At 45.3% G+C, this 19,333-nt stretch overlaps 1 protein-coding gene across 3 annotated transcripts in view; it reads right to left on the bottom strand.

Annotated features, from left to right (window-relative positions):
• The window catches only part of SEPTIN11 (septin 11), a 92,653-nt gene that overhangs the window by 34,874 nt on the left and 38,446 nt on the right, over window positions 1-19,333 (bottom strand). For all 3 annotated transcript variants that reach the window (XM_047798776.1, XM_047798779.1, XM_047798778.1), the window contains exon 2: window positions 8,433-8,547. In XM_047798776.1, coding sequence (XP_047654732.1) covers window positions 8,433-8,547 — 115 coding nt within the window. The remainder of the gene's footprint in view (window positions 1-8,432; window positions 8,548-19,333) is intronic.

Below are 19,333 nucleotides of genomic sequence, written 5' to 3'. Positions count from 1 at the left end.
TATCTGAAATTCATTCATTAATACTTGAGTATTCACTATGTGACAAGCATAGGTGCTAGGGATATAATGGTGAATAAAAACAGCAACCGACATGTCTTAAACTTCTGTGATATCCTGAGTATCATTCCAAATCTCCATCAAGTCTGGAATTTCCTATCTTCCTTACTCCCCCCCCCCCCACTTTTTTTTGTCTTTTCTAGGGCCGCACCCACGGCATATGGAGGTTCCCAGGCTAGGGGTCTAATAGGAGCTGTTGCCGCCGGCCTACGCCACAGGCAGAGCAACGCCAGATCCAAGCCATGTCTGCCACCTACACCACAGCTCTAGGCAATGCAGGATCCTTAACCCACTGAGCAAGGCCAGGGATTGATCCCTCAACCTCATGGTTCCTAGTCAGATTCGTTAACCACTGAGCCATGACGGGAACCCTATCTTCTTTACTTTCCTTAATATTGTTACTGAAAAAGAGCTGTCAATAAAAGTAATCTTGTGAGTGTGTGTGTGTGTGTGTGTGTGTGTGTGTATCTTTTTTTCTTTTCTAGGGCTGCACCCATGGCACATGGAGGTTCCCAGGCTAGGGGTCTAATCAGAGCTGTAGCCGCCGGCCTACGCCAGAGCCACAGCAACACGGGATCTGAGGATCCAAGCCTCGTCTGCAACCTACACCACAGCTCACGGCAACGCCGGATCCTTAACCCACTGAAAAGTAATCTAAAGTAGTCTCTGCTCCATAATGCTCAGCAAGTTTATATCCCTGAGTCTTGGCTAAACAAAATAACTTTGGGCAAAACAAAGTTACTGGGTAATGATACAGAAACAAACAAACAAAAAGGGATCTCACTCGTAAGATAGCCAGAACCCTGTGGGCAATTCAATTCTGAAGGTGCTCCAGTCATTTTAAGTACCTGCTACATGTGTATCTTTCTCAATACAGCAAACTTCTCTTCAGTAGTTAACTGTTTTCTTTCTTTTTTTTTTTTTTGTCTTTTTGCTATTTCTTGGGCCGCTCCTGCGGCATATGGAGGTTCCCAGGCTAGGGGTCCAATCGGAGCTGTAGCCACCAGCCCAGGCCAGAGCCACAGCAACGCGGGATCCGAGCCGTGTCTGCAACCTACACCACAGCTCACGGTAACGCCGGATCGTTAACCCACTGAGCAAGGGCAGGGACCGAACCCATGACCTCATGGTTCCTAGTCGGATTCATTAACCAGTGCGGGAACTCCATTAACTGTTTTCAAAGCAAGGACAAAGGGACAACAGCAAAACTACCTTATAAAGGTTCCTCCATAAGGTAAAGGCTCTGTCAGAGGAAAGTGACCCATTTAACTTTCATCTCTGTCCCTAAGGACAGCAATAAAGTCTTCAATTTACACGGCAAGGATTCTAGGTTACTTGAATAGGACAGAAATGACCACCTCATTTTATCAGGGTAAGAATTAGTTAAGCATATGTGAATCAAGAACACCATGCTTTTTTTTTTAGAAGACAAGGTAATTTTAATTATTATTTGCATTAAGGTGGAAATCATCAACAATTAGCATTCCAGGCCCGACGTGGAGCACAGGGTTAATCATCAGGTTGGAAAAACCACAGTTTCTCTAAATTTCAGAGTGCTTTGCTTTTCATTTCTAGGCTCTGTGCTTTTAAGAGCCTTAATTAGACATAGCTTCTCCTGCAGCAGTGCACTGCACCAAAAGCAGTTCAGTAAGAAATGATCACTTTTGGAATGAAAGAAATTCTAGAGCTAGGGGAGCTTTCCAATGCGTTGGTTGTTAAGACCAACCTCTGGCTTCAGAAAAGAAGACATTTTCTATACTTTTGAGGACACACAAGAGCCAAAAGGCTCCCTTTGGATGGAGTAACCAAAAGCCTACTAGGCATAGGTTCCAATTCAAACCTCACAAGCATAACAATATTTTGAGACAATCAATGACTAACAGGAACTCTGAAGCATCTCAGGACCCCTCGCAGAGTACCTGGCATGGAGCAGGCATTTAGTAGAAGTTAACTGAAAAGATAAATGATCACTGAGATTGGCCACTTTGGTAGGTTTTTCAGTTTGTTGTTTATTCTGGTATAAATTCATCTGCCTAAACAGTTATTAGAATAATTAGAGATTTACTCTTGAAGTGCTATCTGGGGCTTCTGTTTCTCCTGCTCCTGCCAATGAGGGTGAACCTGACACCCACAGCACAGTGGAAAGCAGAGCTGCCTCTTCCGTTCTGCTCTCAGGCTTACTTAACCACGAGCTCTACTTGGACATTATTTTTTAAAAAAACAAAAAAACCCCACAGAGGATCATATTATTAATTAGAAGATAACTGTAAACTGATCAAATAGTTGATCTATGATTTCAGGTTTTTTTTACTCTGACTGCCAAGACTGGCTACTTGGATAATTATTATTATAATTATTCAAGTATCTGTGCATGAAGCTCTGTCTGCCTCCACTAAATATTCTAGATTTTATTCTTGGATGGAGCCAGATAATCAGAGAGCTATGTGATGTTGTTTTCACTCCTTATAGAATCACCTTTGATGAAACATGCTTTGGCTAATACCACCAGCCAGCATGAAGGACTTGAAAGACCAGCATGTGACCCTCGGCATAGCACAGTGCGATGGCACTGAGTAGGGGACATCCAGGGACCCATATTCAAATAGAAGGACAGCCACTATATGTCTCTTCTGAAAATCCAGGGGAGAGGTCTTTCCAGGTCTTTCATCTGAAGCAACTCTTTCGTTTCTACTTTATAGCTACCATGAATCTGTCATCATTAAACTCTTAACTTGTGTTTGGCACATAATATGTGCTCAATACATATCCGTTGAATAAACATGGGTGCCTCCATGCTCTGAGAGGTAAATGTGTTCCTGGGAGAATCAACTGCAAGCCTATTGGCTTCGTGTTCTGACTCTAACCTAGGCTTTGCTGTATTTTCTAGGGTTTATTTTATCTTTATTCACTTATTCATTTCACCTTGTAAACTACTTCTTAGCCTTTCCTGGAAAGGCGAGATGGGATAAAAACCTTTAAGATCTGATTGTAAAATGCCACAGTTTACACTGCCACTACAGCTTTGGCTAAAATGACCTTAAACATCTCTGCTCCCTATTCATTTTCTGCCATCCCCTTAAAACAATTATTTTTTAAAATTCTGTTTTCAAAATATATCATTGATTTCCTCTGCCCCTACTATTGGACTGGTTCTTCTGCAAAAGCAGGGGTGTCACAGTATTTTATCCACTGGGCTAAGTACACAAAGAACCAACCTACAACTGGATCAGTGTTGGAGCTTCTCAGAGCTGGTGTCAAGTGAATGAGAAAGATGTATAAACTTAAAATTGTGGAGAAAGGCTGAATACTAATTCATATCCTCTGGACATATGCAGTATGGGTAAGAAAGAAAGGCTTGACTTAAACCAAAGTGCAGCTCTGGGGGCGAGTCAGTGTGTTGGAGACCAGATGGAGAGTGAGAGTAGGGGAACTATGAACTCCTGGGTGTCTGGTACCCAACTGAGCATCAAGAATCCTCTTCTTCGTCAAGTGAACACTACTCTCCCGCTCTCTATTACACTTCCTCAGGACTCAACAGAGACAGGTGCTAATACCAGACATGTAATTCAATGCTTCTAAAACTGGACTGAATTTCCACCATGAGTTGTTTCTGCCCTGGTTTGTTTCCTCTGTTTGCAATGCATGGGCTCTTGCCCCCAAACAAAATTACAGTTCTTAGACCTTTTTGATAAACATCATTGGTTTCCTTACTAGGATCCTAGCTATCTTTTAAAAAATCAATTCCTAAAAAAATACATAAATAAAAATAAATAAATAAAAAATCAATTCCTTTCTATACTTTTCACATGAAAAGAATGATGCTATAAACACCAAAGATGTGCATACTGTGCAAAAAATACAAATGGACGGTGGGATGACAAGGAGAAAAGAAAGTACCATGGATATTCTTAAGTTAAATATGACACCCACTCCTCTACGTGGCTGTCAAAATATTTTATCAACTCGAAAGCTTCTGCATAGACTCTTGCTTCAAAAAGAGACCATTAATTGACAGTGAGAGTTGTTTTCTTATACAGATATTTTGCTGCAAATATCTGTGAAGGGATTTGATGTATCCTACCTCCGAGGATAAGTGTGTTTATGCTGACACCCTCATCTCCCCAAGAGCTAATGCTGGCTGCCATTAAAGGACCCCAAAGTGCTACAGAAAAGAACCTGGACAGCTGGATACACTGGCGTGGAAGGACAGGCAGGACTTAGTATGGAGTGAAAAACAAACATGATCTCATTTGTATAAAACCAAAATCTGAAAGTGCTTATGTCATCATGAGAGACCTGTTTTGTTTGTTTGTTTGTTTGTTTGTTTAGGGCCCCACCTGCAGCGTAGGGAAGTTCCCAGGCTAGGGGTCAAATTGGAGCTGAAGCTGCTGGCCACAGCCAGAGATCAAACCTGCATCCTCATGGATACTAGTCTGGTTCATTACCGCTGGGACACAATGGGAGCTTTGAGAGAGCTTTCTCTATCTGCCCAGAGTGTCTCTCCTCAGCCCCTTCTCCTTTCTGACCATGTCTTCTCTCATGCGGGAACCTTGTGTGTTTTGGGGTAGACTAATCCCACCGCCCACTCTGGGTGGGCATATGTGGATCAGAGACAAACCGTGACTGCTGAGGAAGCTATGTCAGGAATGGCTTACTCTCTCCTCTGGGGTTGCTCGACTGGTACCAGTACTGGAGGCCATGCAACTTCTGTGAAGAAAAACCCAAACCTGGAGCCCTGCAGGAGCATGCAGCATCAAAATCAAGCAAGGGAGCCCTGAAACACCCTGCATCCCAGAGTCAGCTGTTCTTAATTATGCAACTCAATCTTCAGTTTGGGGGCTGAAGAAGAGCCTTGAGTTTAAACTAAATTTCTGTATTTCTCTGTGGAAATTTCTCCACTACAAGGACAGTCAGACATAAAACATTACTGGCTTTGAAGATGGAGGAAAGCGTTCAAGAGTCAAGGAATGTAGGCAGCCTCTAGCAGGTGGACAAGGCAGGGGACGCCTTCTCCCCCTGAGGTTCCAGAAAGGAGCAGAGCCTCATGGTGCCTTGATTTTAGCCCAGTAAGACCCACATGGGACTTGAACAAAACCCTAAAATGATAAACTGGTGTTTTTTTCAGCTTCCAAAAATAATTTCCAAATACAGAAAAATGCAGAAAGTTTCTAGAAGGATTCCACAGTGTTATCTCTGTGGAATGGAAATGCGGGTAGGAGGAGAAAAAGGGAGGGCTATTTTATAATTTTTTTTAATAAATATGTGCTAATCTTTTTTTGGCTGTCCTTGCAGCATATGGAAATTCCTGGGCCAGGAATTGAACCCACGCCACAGCAGTGACAACACTGGATCCTTAACTGGCTAAGCCACCAAGGAACTCCAATATGTACTATTTTAAATAATTTGAAAAACTAATTTTAAACATGGTTAAGAATAGACCAGAATTAAAAAACAAACAAACAAACAATCACAGGTATTATCACCCACCCAGAAGAGTCAGAATAGCAGTTGCTTTACAAACCCAACAGCACAGCATGGAGGTAGCTTGTAAGGAATTCTAACTAGCAGTGTAATTGTGCTAGTAACACAAAGCTCAGCCAGCAAGGCAGCACGCCACCTTGCACACCACATACCGAGTCAAAGCCAGTTCTTCCAGCCCAATCCTACTAGAAGCCTTTATCCTGCTTCTTGCAGGGGCTGGTTTTTTTCTTTTTCTTTTTTTTTTTTTTAGGGCCACACTCACAGCATAAGGAGATTCCCAAGCTAGGGGTCGAATCGGAGCTGTAGCCACTGGCCTACACCACAGCCACAGCAACAGCAACTCGGGATCCAAGCCACGTACGTCTGAGATCCACACCACAGCTCACAGCAATGCCAGATCCTTAACCCACTGAGTGAGGCCAGGGATCCAACCCACGTCCTCATGGATACTAGTCAGAATCGTTGCCGCTGAGCCACGATGGGAACTCCCAACATGCAGGGGCTGGGACGCAGCTCTCGCAGAGATTCTTGAAGCTGATTTTGAAGGTAGAGCTGGCAGAGACGGAGAAGAGAAGCCAGAACACTAATTGGCTTATAATTCAGCACCCTTTTCAATAGAAAATCAACAAATTGCCAACAAATTGCTATGCTCATGAAGAATGGCCCTGCTCCGCAATGAGCATTTACCAGAAGAGAAAAGACAATTCATTTATGCCACTCCGTGGAACTAGCTGCCATCCAGGAGGTCCCCTGCTGAATTTTAATTGGCTTCATGTGGGAAGAAGGGGACGCGGGAGAGCTGGTGATGCTTCTCTCCAGTCATCCTCTCTCCAGGGCTGCAGACATAATGCCAGACCGCGAACCCTGCAACCTGCTTCTCGCCAAGCTTTTCTGAAAGGGCCTGTCTACCCTCGCCACCCCCACCTCCCCAACGACCACCCAACTGAAAAAAACTGTGGTCCTTACCCTGAACACACACCTTTTCTAAATTCACTTCCTTTTACTAAGTCAGTTACATTCAGCCAAGCTTGGGGCAAGGATACACGCAGAACACACACTGGCCACATACAGAATTCCCTTTAGTTTGTCTTGAAGTCTGTGTCCAGAGGACAACAGCAACAAACGCAGCCAGAGCCACTGAGCCTGGTCAGTCATCAGAGTGACAGAGAGGGCGAAGGCAAGGCCACTGTCTGTTCCAGGGACACGTCTGTTTCAAGGACATTGCTATTTCTTTTTTTTTTTTTTTTTTGTCTTTTGCCATTTCTAGGGCCGCTCTCTCGGCATATGGAGGTTCCCAGGCTAGGGGTCGAATCGGAGCTGTAGCCTCTGGCCTATGCCAGAGCCACAGCAACGAGGGATCCGAGCCCCGTCTGCAACCTACACCACAGCTCACGGCAACGCCGGACCGTTAACCCACTGAGCAAGGGCAGGGACCGAACCCGCAACCTCATGGTTCCTAGTCGGATTCGTTAACCACTGCGCCACGACGGGAACTCCCCGCTATTTCTATTTTCCTCTTTTTCTCCACCTTCTTTCCTACCTTCCTCCTCTTAGTTTAGAAAAGATATGGCTAGGAGTTCCCGTTGTGGCTCAGTGGTTAACGAATCCAACTAGGAATCATGAGGTTGTGGGTTCAATCCCTGGCCTCGCTCAGTGGGTCAAGGTTCCAGCGTTGCCGTGAGCTGTGGTGTAGGTCACAGCCGCGGCTCAGATCCTGCATTGCTATGGCTGTATCATAGGCCAGTGGCTACAGCTCCGAGTGGACCCCTGGCCTGGGAACCTCCATATGCTGCAGGTGCAGCCCTAAAAAGAGATTAAAAAAAATTTTTTTTTTAAATGTAAAAAAATTTAAAAAAAGAAAAAGATGTAGCTAGAGAAGAAGAAAAATATCAAAGCCAGAGCCTGGAGCCAATGCTTAACATTTAAAGGATGTGAACAAAACACACTAATGATGGAAATAAGTCAGGAGGTCCCTTTGGCCTTTTCCATTTGTCTACCCAGAATAAACTGAGGTCGGGTTCAGATTCCAATTTAAGGACAAAAGCTTAATTTAGTAATTCAGGCAGAAAATTTACTTCAAATATATCTCCTACCTTAAAAGCATTTTTTTTTAACAATCTAAGTTTATTAAAGTACTTAGAGTAGTTTCAGATTTTACTTATTGTAGGGAGCGAATCTTTAAAAAGACGTCAATGGAAATTACTCTTGCACCACAGTCAGAAACTCTAGAAACGAATTCTTAAAATGTTTTTGAGGAGTTTCCGTTGTGGTGCAGTGGAAATGAATCTGACTAGTAACCATGAGGTTGCAGGTTCATCCTTGGCCTCACTCAGTGAGTTAGGGATCCAGCGTTGCCATGGGCTGTGGTGTATGTCGCAGATGTGGCTCAGATCCTGCATTGCTGTGGCTGTGGTGTAGGCCGGCAGCTGTAGCTCCAATTCCACCCCAGCCTGGGAACTTCCATATGCTGCAGGTGCAACCCTAAAAACCAAAAAAAAAAAAAAAAAATTTGCTTTTGAACGATCCTCCTGTGTACACACATCTCCACTCCTTCTTTCAACTTCCTATTGCCTAGTGAGGGTCTAAGTCCCTCCCCCCACCAAAAATTAAAACAAGTGGTTCAATGAGAATAGTACATGCACCACTGCTTGACTACCTGACACAAAATAACAATTTGAGTAACACCACAAAGCTTATAAAGCATTTTACCGGAACACGAGTCCCGATCTTTGTAACTGTGTAATGCCCATCAGGTGGGTATTAGTGCTCTGCTTTACTAAAAATAAAAGAGTAAATATACCATTCGCCTGATTTCCCAAAACACACCCCTCTGACAGTCACCTGACACCCAAGAGTCAGACTCCTTTCTCGGCAGCAAGTGATGAGTCTCTTACCGACACACAGGATGTTGAAACAGAACCCTTGAGACGTAGACTTGTTGACCAGCTGGTCGGGGAGACTGTCGAATCCAACATGGCCAGACAGGGACAAGTTTCGAAGCTCTTCATTCTGGAATTGCAGAGGGGAAACGATTGAGAATCCATGACAATACCACCTGGGGACCCACCCTCTCCCCTCTTTTTTTTTGCCTTTTTGCCATTTCTTGGGCCGCTCCCGCGGCATATGGAGGTTCCCAGGCTAGGGGTCGAATCGGAGCTGTAGCCTCTGGCCTACGCCAGAGCCACAGCAATGCAGGATCCGAGCCGTGGCTGCGACCTACACCACACACAGCTCATGGCAACGCCGGGACCTTGACCCACTGAGCAAGGGCAGGGATCGAACCGCAACCTCATGGTTCCTAGTCGGATTCATTAACCACTGTGCCACAATGGGAACTCCTCCCCTCCTTGACATGCAGGGACAAAGGCGACCCCACTGGGCCCAGGCCCTCCTTGGCTTCTACAAGGCTGAAACCGTGAGCCACACTCCTTCCACAAAATCACACTGACTCCCAAAGGACACCATCACCCAAGGCGGCTCTGGTCCTGGCAGGTACGCTGGTCCAGAGGAAATGAGCTTCTAGAGGTGGCTGCTTCAGATATGCCCCAAGTGACATTACAAACCCCAAACCATCGTGACAGCTTCAAGCCCTCAAGAAACGCCTTCGATTTGCTTTCAACACAAATGAAAAAAAATAAATGACACCCTTCCAGATACAGGGAGGAGCTCTGAGAAGTTCACAGGGGAGGAAATTCTGTGACCACCACGACAAACATATTGAAAATGATGCATCACAGGACTTGTCCCTTCTCCTCTGCGAGCTGAACGGGCTTCCTTGGGGCCCTTCCTTGCACTCCCCATGCCTTCAGTCTTCTGAAGGAGTTCCTGCTGTGGCTCAGCAGGTTAAAAATCTGACATAGTGTCTGTGAGGATGCAGGTTCAATCCCTGGCCTTGCTCAGTGGGTTAAGGATCCAGTGTTGCCGGGAGCTGTGGCGTAGCTCACAAACAAGGGCTCGGATCCAGAGTTGCTGTGGCTGTGGTGTAGGCTGGTGGCTGTAGCTCCAATTCGACCCCTAGTCTGGGAACTTGCATATACTGAGTGTACAGCCCTAAAAAGGGGGGAGAAAAAAAAAAAAAAGAGAGTCTACTGATGGAGGCTGGGGCTAAGGTAGCTACCCTACATGCAACGAGCTGGGTGGTCTATGACGTCCTCTAAGGTGGTGCCACCAGCCTTGCACTCACTGCAAAGGCTGTCAGGGACCAGCTGTGGAACCTTCTTTCCCAGGAAAATGGAGACCAGTTGTGGCCCTTCAATTAAATGCCACTGTTACGGCACAGGATTCCAGAAACCAGATATGGAGAACCTTCTTGAAAATGAGACACCTGGTGTCTGCACTGCCAGTGAGACTCCTGGTGTTTAAGGGAGCTTTCTCCTGAATTGTGGGGTGAGAAAGTGAGCCTCAAAACTGTGTTATATTTAGAACTTGTTCCATCTTTCCACTGTTTAGTAAAATAAGAAAAAGCCTCACCCAGGATCATTTTAGTCAATATTTTTAAAAAGCTGGTTTTCACGATCCTCCTATGTGGGTAATGAAATGATCTGAGGCATGTCTTTCAATCGTCAAAGAATGACCCCATTTCCAAATCACCATGGTCACTAGAGGGGCCGAGACACATGACTCTGAATGGAGTGACTCCTCATGGGATGTTTGAGGAGCAATACAATGTCTAAGGGCCCTGCGAGGGCTACAGTTCTGATTCTGTGAAATAAGATGAACAACCGCCACGCTGCCTGAACACCACGGTGGCAGCTGCAGGTTTGAGGTCAATGGGACAGCGAACAGATGCCTGGTCTATGAATAGTCTCCTTAAAACCTGCCAACAGCGACTCTGAGACTCGAGAGTGGGCTCTTATCCTTGAGCAGGAAGGACTGGCCCACAGCGCACCCAGCAGCTTCAGCCGCCCCCCGTGGGCAGCAGCCTGGTGTCTGGCCAGGCCTCCCAATGCCACCCCGCAGCCCTGCCTCTCCAGATACCTCAAAGGTTCAGACAGCAGGTATTTTTAGGGTGTTTACCACATCCGCCAAGACGGGGGTGGGGGGGAAGGAAGGTTTCAAGCGAGTCTGGGTTATATTTAGAACTCTTTCCATCACAGCTGTACAGTGGCTGCTGTGTAGACGGCAAGGAGAAGCTGTTGCACCAGCCTCTTTTCCTGATGCATCACGGGCTCAAACAGCCAGCGAGCTGCTCAAGAGGAGACCAGGCGAGGACAAGCCACCACCCTGCATTCCCCTCTGCCACAATAATTCTTCTAATTTTGGTGGCCAGGGGGTGGGGGTGGGGGTGGGGGAGGAAAGAGTGGTTTATTGCTCTGGATTCTGGACTGTTAGTGGGTTTTCAGGTTCAGATACCCACCCAGGAGCCAATCCTGGGAAAGAATCAGCATTAGTAATTATAGCTCTCATCCCAGAACCCAATGCTCAGCATCTCATATTCTCACCATTTCCAAAGCACGAGAAACCACCCCCACACCCCCTGAGTATTTTTATACCCACCGAAAGCCACATACAAAATGAAGGGTTATAAAACAGTTTGGGTCTTGAAATTTTTCTAAAAAAATTTAAATCTATGGCTTCAGAGTCTCTGTCTCCTAACTTTGCCGTATAAACGATGTAAATTTTGTAACGCCATTTAAAAACTCCCTACTTTCAAGCCTCTTTCTCTGCCCAGCATGAAAGGGATCCTGAGAACTACTGCTCATCAGTATGAAAGTGGGGATGGGACCTAGGAAGCTCGTGAACAGACTTAAAAACTGAAAACCCTGCAAGGTATAGAGGCGGGGAGGGCAGCTAACTCACAGGAGCTGAAGTGAATTCCTGCACCCCAGCATTTCATGGTCCATGCTTGTGGCTTTGCATCTCAGTTGCCTCTACCCACAGAATGTGGGGTCTCTTTTCAATCTACAGGCATGAGCTTGGGGGCAATCTCAGATCTCTTTATGTCTTTACTGCCAGCACATACCTAGAAGTGACTCTCAGCATTTTCTCTCTCATGCTGACTTCTGCCTGCATGCCAGTTCTGATTTTCTACCAAAGAACAATTCTCCCGGGTTGTCTTCTCGGGACCTCAAACTAGTCTTCACACAACTTGAAATCCTATTCCTCGAGTGCAAACCCACCCCTCCTCCAGAGTTCCTGTTTCTGTTAAGGGCAAGTCTCTGTGCGTATCAATGCCACATCCTCCTTTTTTTTTTTTTTTTTTTCCTTTTTAGGGCCGCACCCTCAGCACATGGTTCCTAGGCTAGGGGTCTAATCAGAGCTGTAACCACCAGCCCACGCCACAGCCACAGCCACGCCAGATCCGAGCCTCATCTGCAACCTACACCACAGCTCACAGCAACGCCAGATCCTTAACCCACTGAGCGAGGCCAGGGATCAAACCTGCAACCTCACGGTTCCTAGTCGGATTTGTTTTTGCTGAGCCAGGACGGGAACTCCCCTTCTCTTTAAAAAAAAAAAAAAAAAAAATTTAATTAAAGTATAGTTTAATTTACAAGGTTGTGATCATTTCTGCTGTACAACAAAATGACCCAGTCATACATATACACACATCCATTCGCTCTCAGCTTCTTTTCCGACATAGATCATCACAGAATATTGGGTAGAGTTCATTCAACAAGCCTTCCAACCGGTCTTCTGGCCTGGACCCCACTCCCTCTAATCCCCTCCTCTCCACCTTGCTGCCAAAGGGCTCTTGGTACTCAAAGGCCCTCAATCCACACGCCTTGGCCTGCCATCTCAGGGCCTCCGTGGGTTAAACTCGAATCTCTACACCCAGCCAATCTCCCACTGCTCCCAGAGGCACCTTCCTCCACAGTTAAACGGAATTACAGCTCCTGGGGCCACCCCGGCTTCTCCCCATCAGACTCCACTCAGACTGTTTCCTCTGTCTGGAAGGCACCTACAGCCCGTGTATACATACCCAAACCTTCCAGACCCTGCAGAAATGTTATATCCAGCCTTGTCTTTATTCTGAAATCTCAGGGAGAAATTCAGTAAACATTCCCCTTACCAATAAAAGGAAAATAATGCATAAGCATGGCTCAAGATAATTGGCATTTCATGGTCACTGTTGTAACAGCTAACTTTTTTTTTTTAAAGGGCCACACCCACGGCATATGGAAGTTCTTCCCAGGCTAGGGGTCAAATTGGAGATGTAGCAACCATTCTACACCACAGCCACAGCCACAGCCACATGGGATCCAAGCCTCATCTGCAACCTATACCACAGCCACAGCAATGCCAGATCCTTAACCCACTGACTGAAGCCAGGGATCACACCCGCATCCTCATGGATACTAGTCAGGCTCATTACCACTGAGCCATGATGGGAACCCTCAACAGCTAACATTTATTGATCAAGGATCTGGGAAAGCTGTAAATATGAACGAACTAGTTAGCTGATCCTAACAATGAGGTAGTTACTTGTGACCAAATCTCAACTGATATGAAAAACAGAGGCACAGAAATTTAGTCATTTGCCCAAGGTCACACAGCCAGTAAGGTGAGAAGCTGAAACACGGACCCTCTGGAAGTCAGGTTCCAGAGTCCTCACACTTAGTCTCTGTTATCTCGAGAAGATCTCAGCTCCCAGGTAGCCCCAGACAATACAAATGACTTCAGCAGCAATTGAAATCCAATAGATTAGACTAGAAAGGAAAAAAATGTTCTCTAAAATCAATTCTTTGGCAACCATGAGAGGTGGAAGTGGAGAATCAGAATTGGCAAAGTAGCTCTAAATGTATGTTCACTGATCCTGGCAATGGCACAGACTCTGATTTTTGCAACCAGGACACATGAAGCCAATAGTAAAAGGCCTAGTTTGGACCATTTTTGAGATGAAAGTGCCAACTGGAAGCCACCAAGTAAGTAACTATAAGGCCTTCACTGATTTAGGCCTCCACTGGATAATCAACCTGGGGAGGGGCTGGTTTCTACGCCCACTCCAGTGTGAAATGAGTTACTACTAAATTCTATGGTATAAAACAAAATAACCAGTCTTTAACGTGACAATCTCATTTTGCTCTTTCCAGATCATCTTGACATGAACACAATTATGTATTTGTTCCTTCAAAAAAAAACTCATTGCTCAAAGCACCAAGAGAGCAAAATAATGTTATTTCTGTTATTTATTGATAAACACTCTTCCTACCCTTCAGAGGTTTGCAATGCAGCAGCAGAGATAGGACACAAGGCAATGTAACACTAGGAAGGATAGACATGATAAATACCACGCCAAAAGGGAAGTAGGTAGTAGGTTTGGGCTAGAGGAATTTGGGGGAGCATCTTTTAGGAAGGGTGGAGCTCTCCAAATGTACCAGGGAAACACAAGTCCAGCTTGCAGGACCTTCCAGATAAATGCTATCTGTGCCTAGAGGGTCACTTTATTACGAATGTGTACCCTGAAGATTATCATCAACAAGCTTTTTAGAAGATGCCCGGCTGATGTCATTACTGAAGTGATTATAAAACAATTATATAAGAATGTGTGCCAACACCTACATCCTGAGTGCTGCTTTTAAATATGTTCCACAATTGCAAATCTTGCTTAACCACAAGCAGGATGGCAAAAGGCTTGGAGTCACACGGCCATGGGCTGGAATCCCTACTTGGTTTAGTCTCTGTTCCCCCATGAGTAAAAATGGAACACTTGGCAGGGTGGATGGAGAAACTAAGGAAATGGTAGGTATGAGAGTGCCAGCCTGGGTTTCCTCTCCCTAAATCAGGTGAGAGGAAGAGACAGCCGTAATTTTTTTTTTTTCTTTTTCAACCACACCCTGGGCATATGGAAGTTCTCAGCAGGGATCAAATCAGGCAGCAGCTGCAACCTGGGCTGCCGTAGAGACAATGCCGGATCCTCAACCCACTGCCCCAACAGCTGTAATTTTAAAACAAGGCACTCTCCTATGGCTGTGGGGTGACCTAGGAGAAGCTACAGATGAGCAAGGCCCACAGACTAGCCAGGGAAGGAAGGGTGAAGGGAAGGAAAAGAAGGTAGAAGAGAGAATGGGGACTCCAGTGTGAAGAAAATCCACCCTAAATAGGAAGCTCATTGACAAAGCCAGCAGAGGGTGGCACACAGACTCCCATACCTATTAGCAGGCTTCAACAGGCTCCACGCTGGAAAACATTAAGAATTCCCCATCCCGACAAAGGACTAAGCCAGTGAAGAAGTTACCAAAGCTGCCATTTGGGCAATGGAAACTTGTTGAGGAGAAAAAAATGTTATTGGAGTGAATATGCAGGCAGATCATTCTGTCTTAGAGGTGCTATTTCTTGAAACTGACAAGGAGACCCTTTCTTTTCCACTTAGGAAGTTACAAATATCAGCTTGTCCATCCAAACCACTGGCCGAGGTATTTGGGGAGGGGGCAGAGGGCAGTCTAGGAAGTAGGAGAGTAGAGAAAGACCAGGGCCTGTTTCTTAGAGTGGATAAACTCTTGGAGCCTCTGTTCTTTGAAATTTGATCTCTGAAATCATCGGTGGCAGGGTTCAGTCACCAACAGCACAAGTTCACCGGTCTCAGGAGAAGATTAAATTTTCATACTGGGGCAGCAGTTTACTTTAAAACAAAACAAAAGTTTGGTGTGTGTGTGTGTGTGTTTTTTAATCCTAGGAATTAACCAGTACCCGAAATGCTGTCTTGACTCATGAGATCCATCAGTTCTTGGCATCCTCTAGACCTGCATCTAGAACACCATTGTAAAATCTTTTTAGGCATGTGTTAGGGTTCTGTGACAACTTTGTTTAAATGTAAACTTCATGCCAACACTGTTGGTTTTTGGCTTAATAAAATTATAGATTTATTAAAAAAAAAAAGAATTTCCCATCTTCACTCCTTCTACACAGCCCAGCCCGGAGCTCTTGAAAATGAACTGGATATGCCCAGATGGATTCTATTCACCACACTCGAAGTGACAACCCATCCCTTTCCTTTTAGCAACGAAAAGGCTTCAGTAGGTATGCTTAGTAAGAAGTCCACAGCGGCTGATCCTTATCAGCCAGCGGAAGCAGAAGAGCATGTTACCAAGGCGATATGTCTTCACGTACGTTGAAAACAACTAGACTTCACTTTTCACCATTCAAAACTAGATATGACAATTGTAGTACAGAAAGGTTTTGCCCCTTTAGCATTTAAATTACTATTTTTTTTAAAACAGGTAACCTCTTTTATGTATGAAAGAGCTGGGAATCACATTCATCTCAAAGCCTCATTTTTTGGGTAATGAATTACACTGATCCAAGTCACTTGATCTCCTCACCTGTAAAATGAAATTTAACCAAATGACCTCTAAGCGAAGCCTTCGGTTCTAACGCTAATTCTGAGATTTCTTGAGTCTGGAAATCAGAGGTGCATAAATCTAAATCTGCCATTTTGCTTGAGGAAAGCCAACACAGGGCAAAAACTTCTTGGTAGTATAATTTCTCTTACCAGATCAAGATGGCTCAACTTCTACATGACGGCTGAAAACGGGTTTCTGTTAGTTATCCTGGTTAATTCCAAACGTAACAGAATTCTGTGTGCTTACCTCGGTGTTTTTCACATGAACTTTTCATTTCTGCTTGCTTAAGGACAGTAATTTGACACTAAGATTTAAAACAAAAGTTAGTTTTAAAACTCCCTACTACAACAGTCCTGCTTAAAAACAATCTTGTTCTTCAACTCTATCTGTAGTCTTCCAGAAACTTTTTGAAAAGTGGGTTTATAGCCTCGAATCAAAATGCAGAAAATAACTCTTCTGTGTAAGTTAATCATCTGTCTTCAAGAAGAAAAGCAAATCTATTCATGCTTTCATGCACTCAACAAATACTGAACACCAACATGTGCTAGATACTGCACTAAATGCTAAGGAGACGATGGTTAAAAAAAAAAAAATGCTAACTCATAGGACAGTCCAGTGGGTACAGATGAGACAGATGTACAGCTGATGTGCAGTTTTCTGTTCCCGTCATGGCTCAGTGGTTAAGGAACCGGACTACTATCCATGATGATGCAGTCTCAATCCCTGGCCTTGCTCATTAGGTTAAGGATCCAGCCTTGCAGCGAGCTGTGGCAAAGGCTGGGAGCTACAGCTCTGATTTGACCCCTAGCCTGGGAACCTCCATGTGCCGGAGGTACGGCTCTAAAAAGACAAAAACCAAAAGACCAAAAGACCAAAAAAAAAAAAGAATCCTTTTGACCAGCACTGCCTGAAGGGAGAAGGCAGAAATAACTGAGACTCAGTCTTAAGAAAATGAATGTCCAATTTTCAAGGAGCTGAGATGGAGCACGGGTTAAACTCCTGTTACTCTTTTGTCTTTTCCCACACAGAAGATGTCATCTTAGAGGAGCTACCTTTTCATCATCTTAGAGGCTTTTTTTTTTTTTTTTTCCCAATAGTACAGAGGTCACCCAGCTAAGAGAGGCAAAGAGAAAAATATGCTCTTTCTCACATGGAATCCTTGACTGACCACCAGCCACCTCCAGGTATTTGGGGAAATCCTGGCCTCACAAACTGTCCAAGAAGTAAGTTCTACGCAAGTGCCTGATGCATCGCTTTTGTACACACTTATCCAAATACATTCTAAAGAGTATTGAGCTGGTTTCATATTTTCTTTTAAAGAGAGGAAAGTTGGTGGAAAGATGGGAAACGCCCTTAGTTCTTCTCATACGAGAGGGAAAATGCTGGAATGCAAAGTATCAACCCAAACCACAACTATGAAGCCTGCATCGGGAAGTTTCCAAGGCCAGGCATTGCTAGGGTCACTTCCATAATATAAAACGTCTGAAGCATCTCATTACCAACGAGGATCGCGTTCTTTCAGGATGACTTGGACAACATCTGCTACTCTGCTTGTCATCCATACCATGAAATCCCAAGGTTGGAGCCAAGAAAATCCTGCAAGGAAATTGTCTCACACAAGCAGCAGAAGAGAGACAGCCAGGAAGGAGAGGGGGATGGTTAGGAGGAAAACCATATGAGGAAAGATCTGGAGTGCAGCCCAGCTGGAGGAAAAAAAAAAAGGCACCCAGAGGCCAGTCCCCACGTCAGAGGCGGGGATGTCAGCTCGAGGACCAAACCCAGGAGCTACCCACAAAACACCACCAAACAACCAGAAAAGACCTTGCTTAATATCGAGTGACTTCTCCAAAATCAAGTGCCATCTCTAAGCAACGCTCTCCAAAACACTGCCAGCGGAGGAACATAGTTTTCTTTTCTAGATCCTTTCAGAAATGTACAGAAGTTTTCTTGGGAGATGCGAGAATTATGGGGAAATTTTACTTTCTGTTATTTTTCTGTAGTAGTTGAATCACAAAAAAAAAAAGAAAGAAAAAAAATTCCTCACACTTCTATAATACACATGAGATTTGAAAAATCAGGCAATGTAACAATAATAAACGACAAATAGATAACCAAAATCTTCTCAAAGGAGCTAAGCCTGCAATGTTCACTGCAGTTAATAGGTGGGTGATAAAAAATGAGTACTTATTTCTTCTTTTTTTTTTTTTCGTCTTTTTGCCTTTTCTAGGGCTGCTCCCGAAGCATATGGAGGTTCCCAAGCTGGGGGTCAAATAGGAGCTGTAGTCGCCGGCCTGCACCACAGCCACAGCAACACCAGATCCGAGCCACATCTGCGACCTACACCACAGCTCCCGGCAACGCCAGATCCTTCAACCGCTGAGCAAGGCCAGGGATCAAACCCGCAACCTCATGGTTCCTAGTCGGATTCATTAACCACTGCACCAGGACGGAAACTCCAAAAATGAATACTTATTTTTTCTGATGACAGAAAACCAAGTCACACAGAAAGTGACAGGCGTAAACCAAAAGGCAGAACACGACAGTGGCAGGTACTTGACACATGAAGTCAGGGGACCCTGCCATTGTTTAGTTGTGTGACCTAGGTGAAGTCATTGAATTTCTCAGCCTCACTTCTGTCAGCTTTAAAATACACCAGCTGAGCAAGCTGTTGCAAGAATTAATTAACACAATTCTCTATCTTCCCCGAGTTTGACATATCGTTCTTAAACGACTGCATTACTGCCCCAGAGGTTAGTGACCAGCCCGGGGGCTGACAGCTCCTTAGACACAACCGGCAGCTCCGCCCCCTCCCTGTGCAAACGGGGCACAGGCCCCTCGGTCAGTGTCTCCCAGGTGGAACGCACCCCCACCCCCATTCAAAGCTGTCCTTCCTCCCATTTTCTCATGTCAAATAGGAAGCTCGACTTCAAGGGATTGAGGCTCCTGGAATGACATCAATTAAGTATGCATGTGGCTACAAACCTGCTCATGTTTATAGGCCTCCACCCTCTTGCAGAAAGAAGAAGTCCACCGTTTAATCATCTGAAACCCTCGGTGAAGCTTTCCTGAGGCCGTCAGTCACGGGTTCGATTTTTTCCTGGGTGCCCAGATGTAATACCCACCCATCACCCCCGTCTGGGCTGAACCTTCCCACCCAGCATTCTGACCCGACACAAGTCCACCCAGTCACCAGCTGATTTCCATTTCTGCGCCTGGGCTCCTAACACCACCCCCGCTAGACCGCTCCCAGCTGTGCTCCAGTAGTTCTGTTATTTCATAGAAATCGTATTTTCCAACCACCGATTGCAGATAAGGGGACAGGCCCAGCAGCTGATGGGTCTTCCCTACAAGGCCCAGGGCCGGGGGAGACGGAGCCTGGGAGCACCTAGCTCACCCTCCTCTACACCTGGGCTGGCCTGGGAGGTAAGAATTCATGTTGTTCCTTCATCTGCTGTTGCTGAGTGAAGCTTCACACCAAGGGCCTGCGGACACAGCCCTGCCCGTGCTCTCCC

Source organism: Phacochoerus africanus, chromosome 10 (assembly GCF_016906955.1).
Source record: "Phacochoerus africanus isolate WHEZ1 chromosome 10, ROS_Pafr_v1, whole genome shotgun sequence".
In the NCBI taxonomy this organism is placed as follows: domain Eukaryota; kingdom Metazoa; phylum Chordata; class Mammalia; order Artiodactyla; family Suidae; genus Phacochoerus; species Phacochoerus africanus.
The sequence above is the reverse complement of the archived record's forward strand: the minus strand, read 5'-3'. Positions and strand labels throughout refer to the sequence as shown.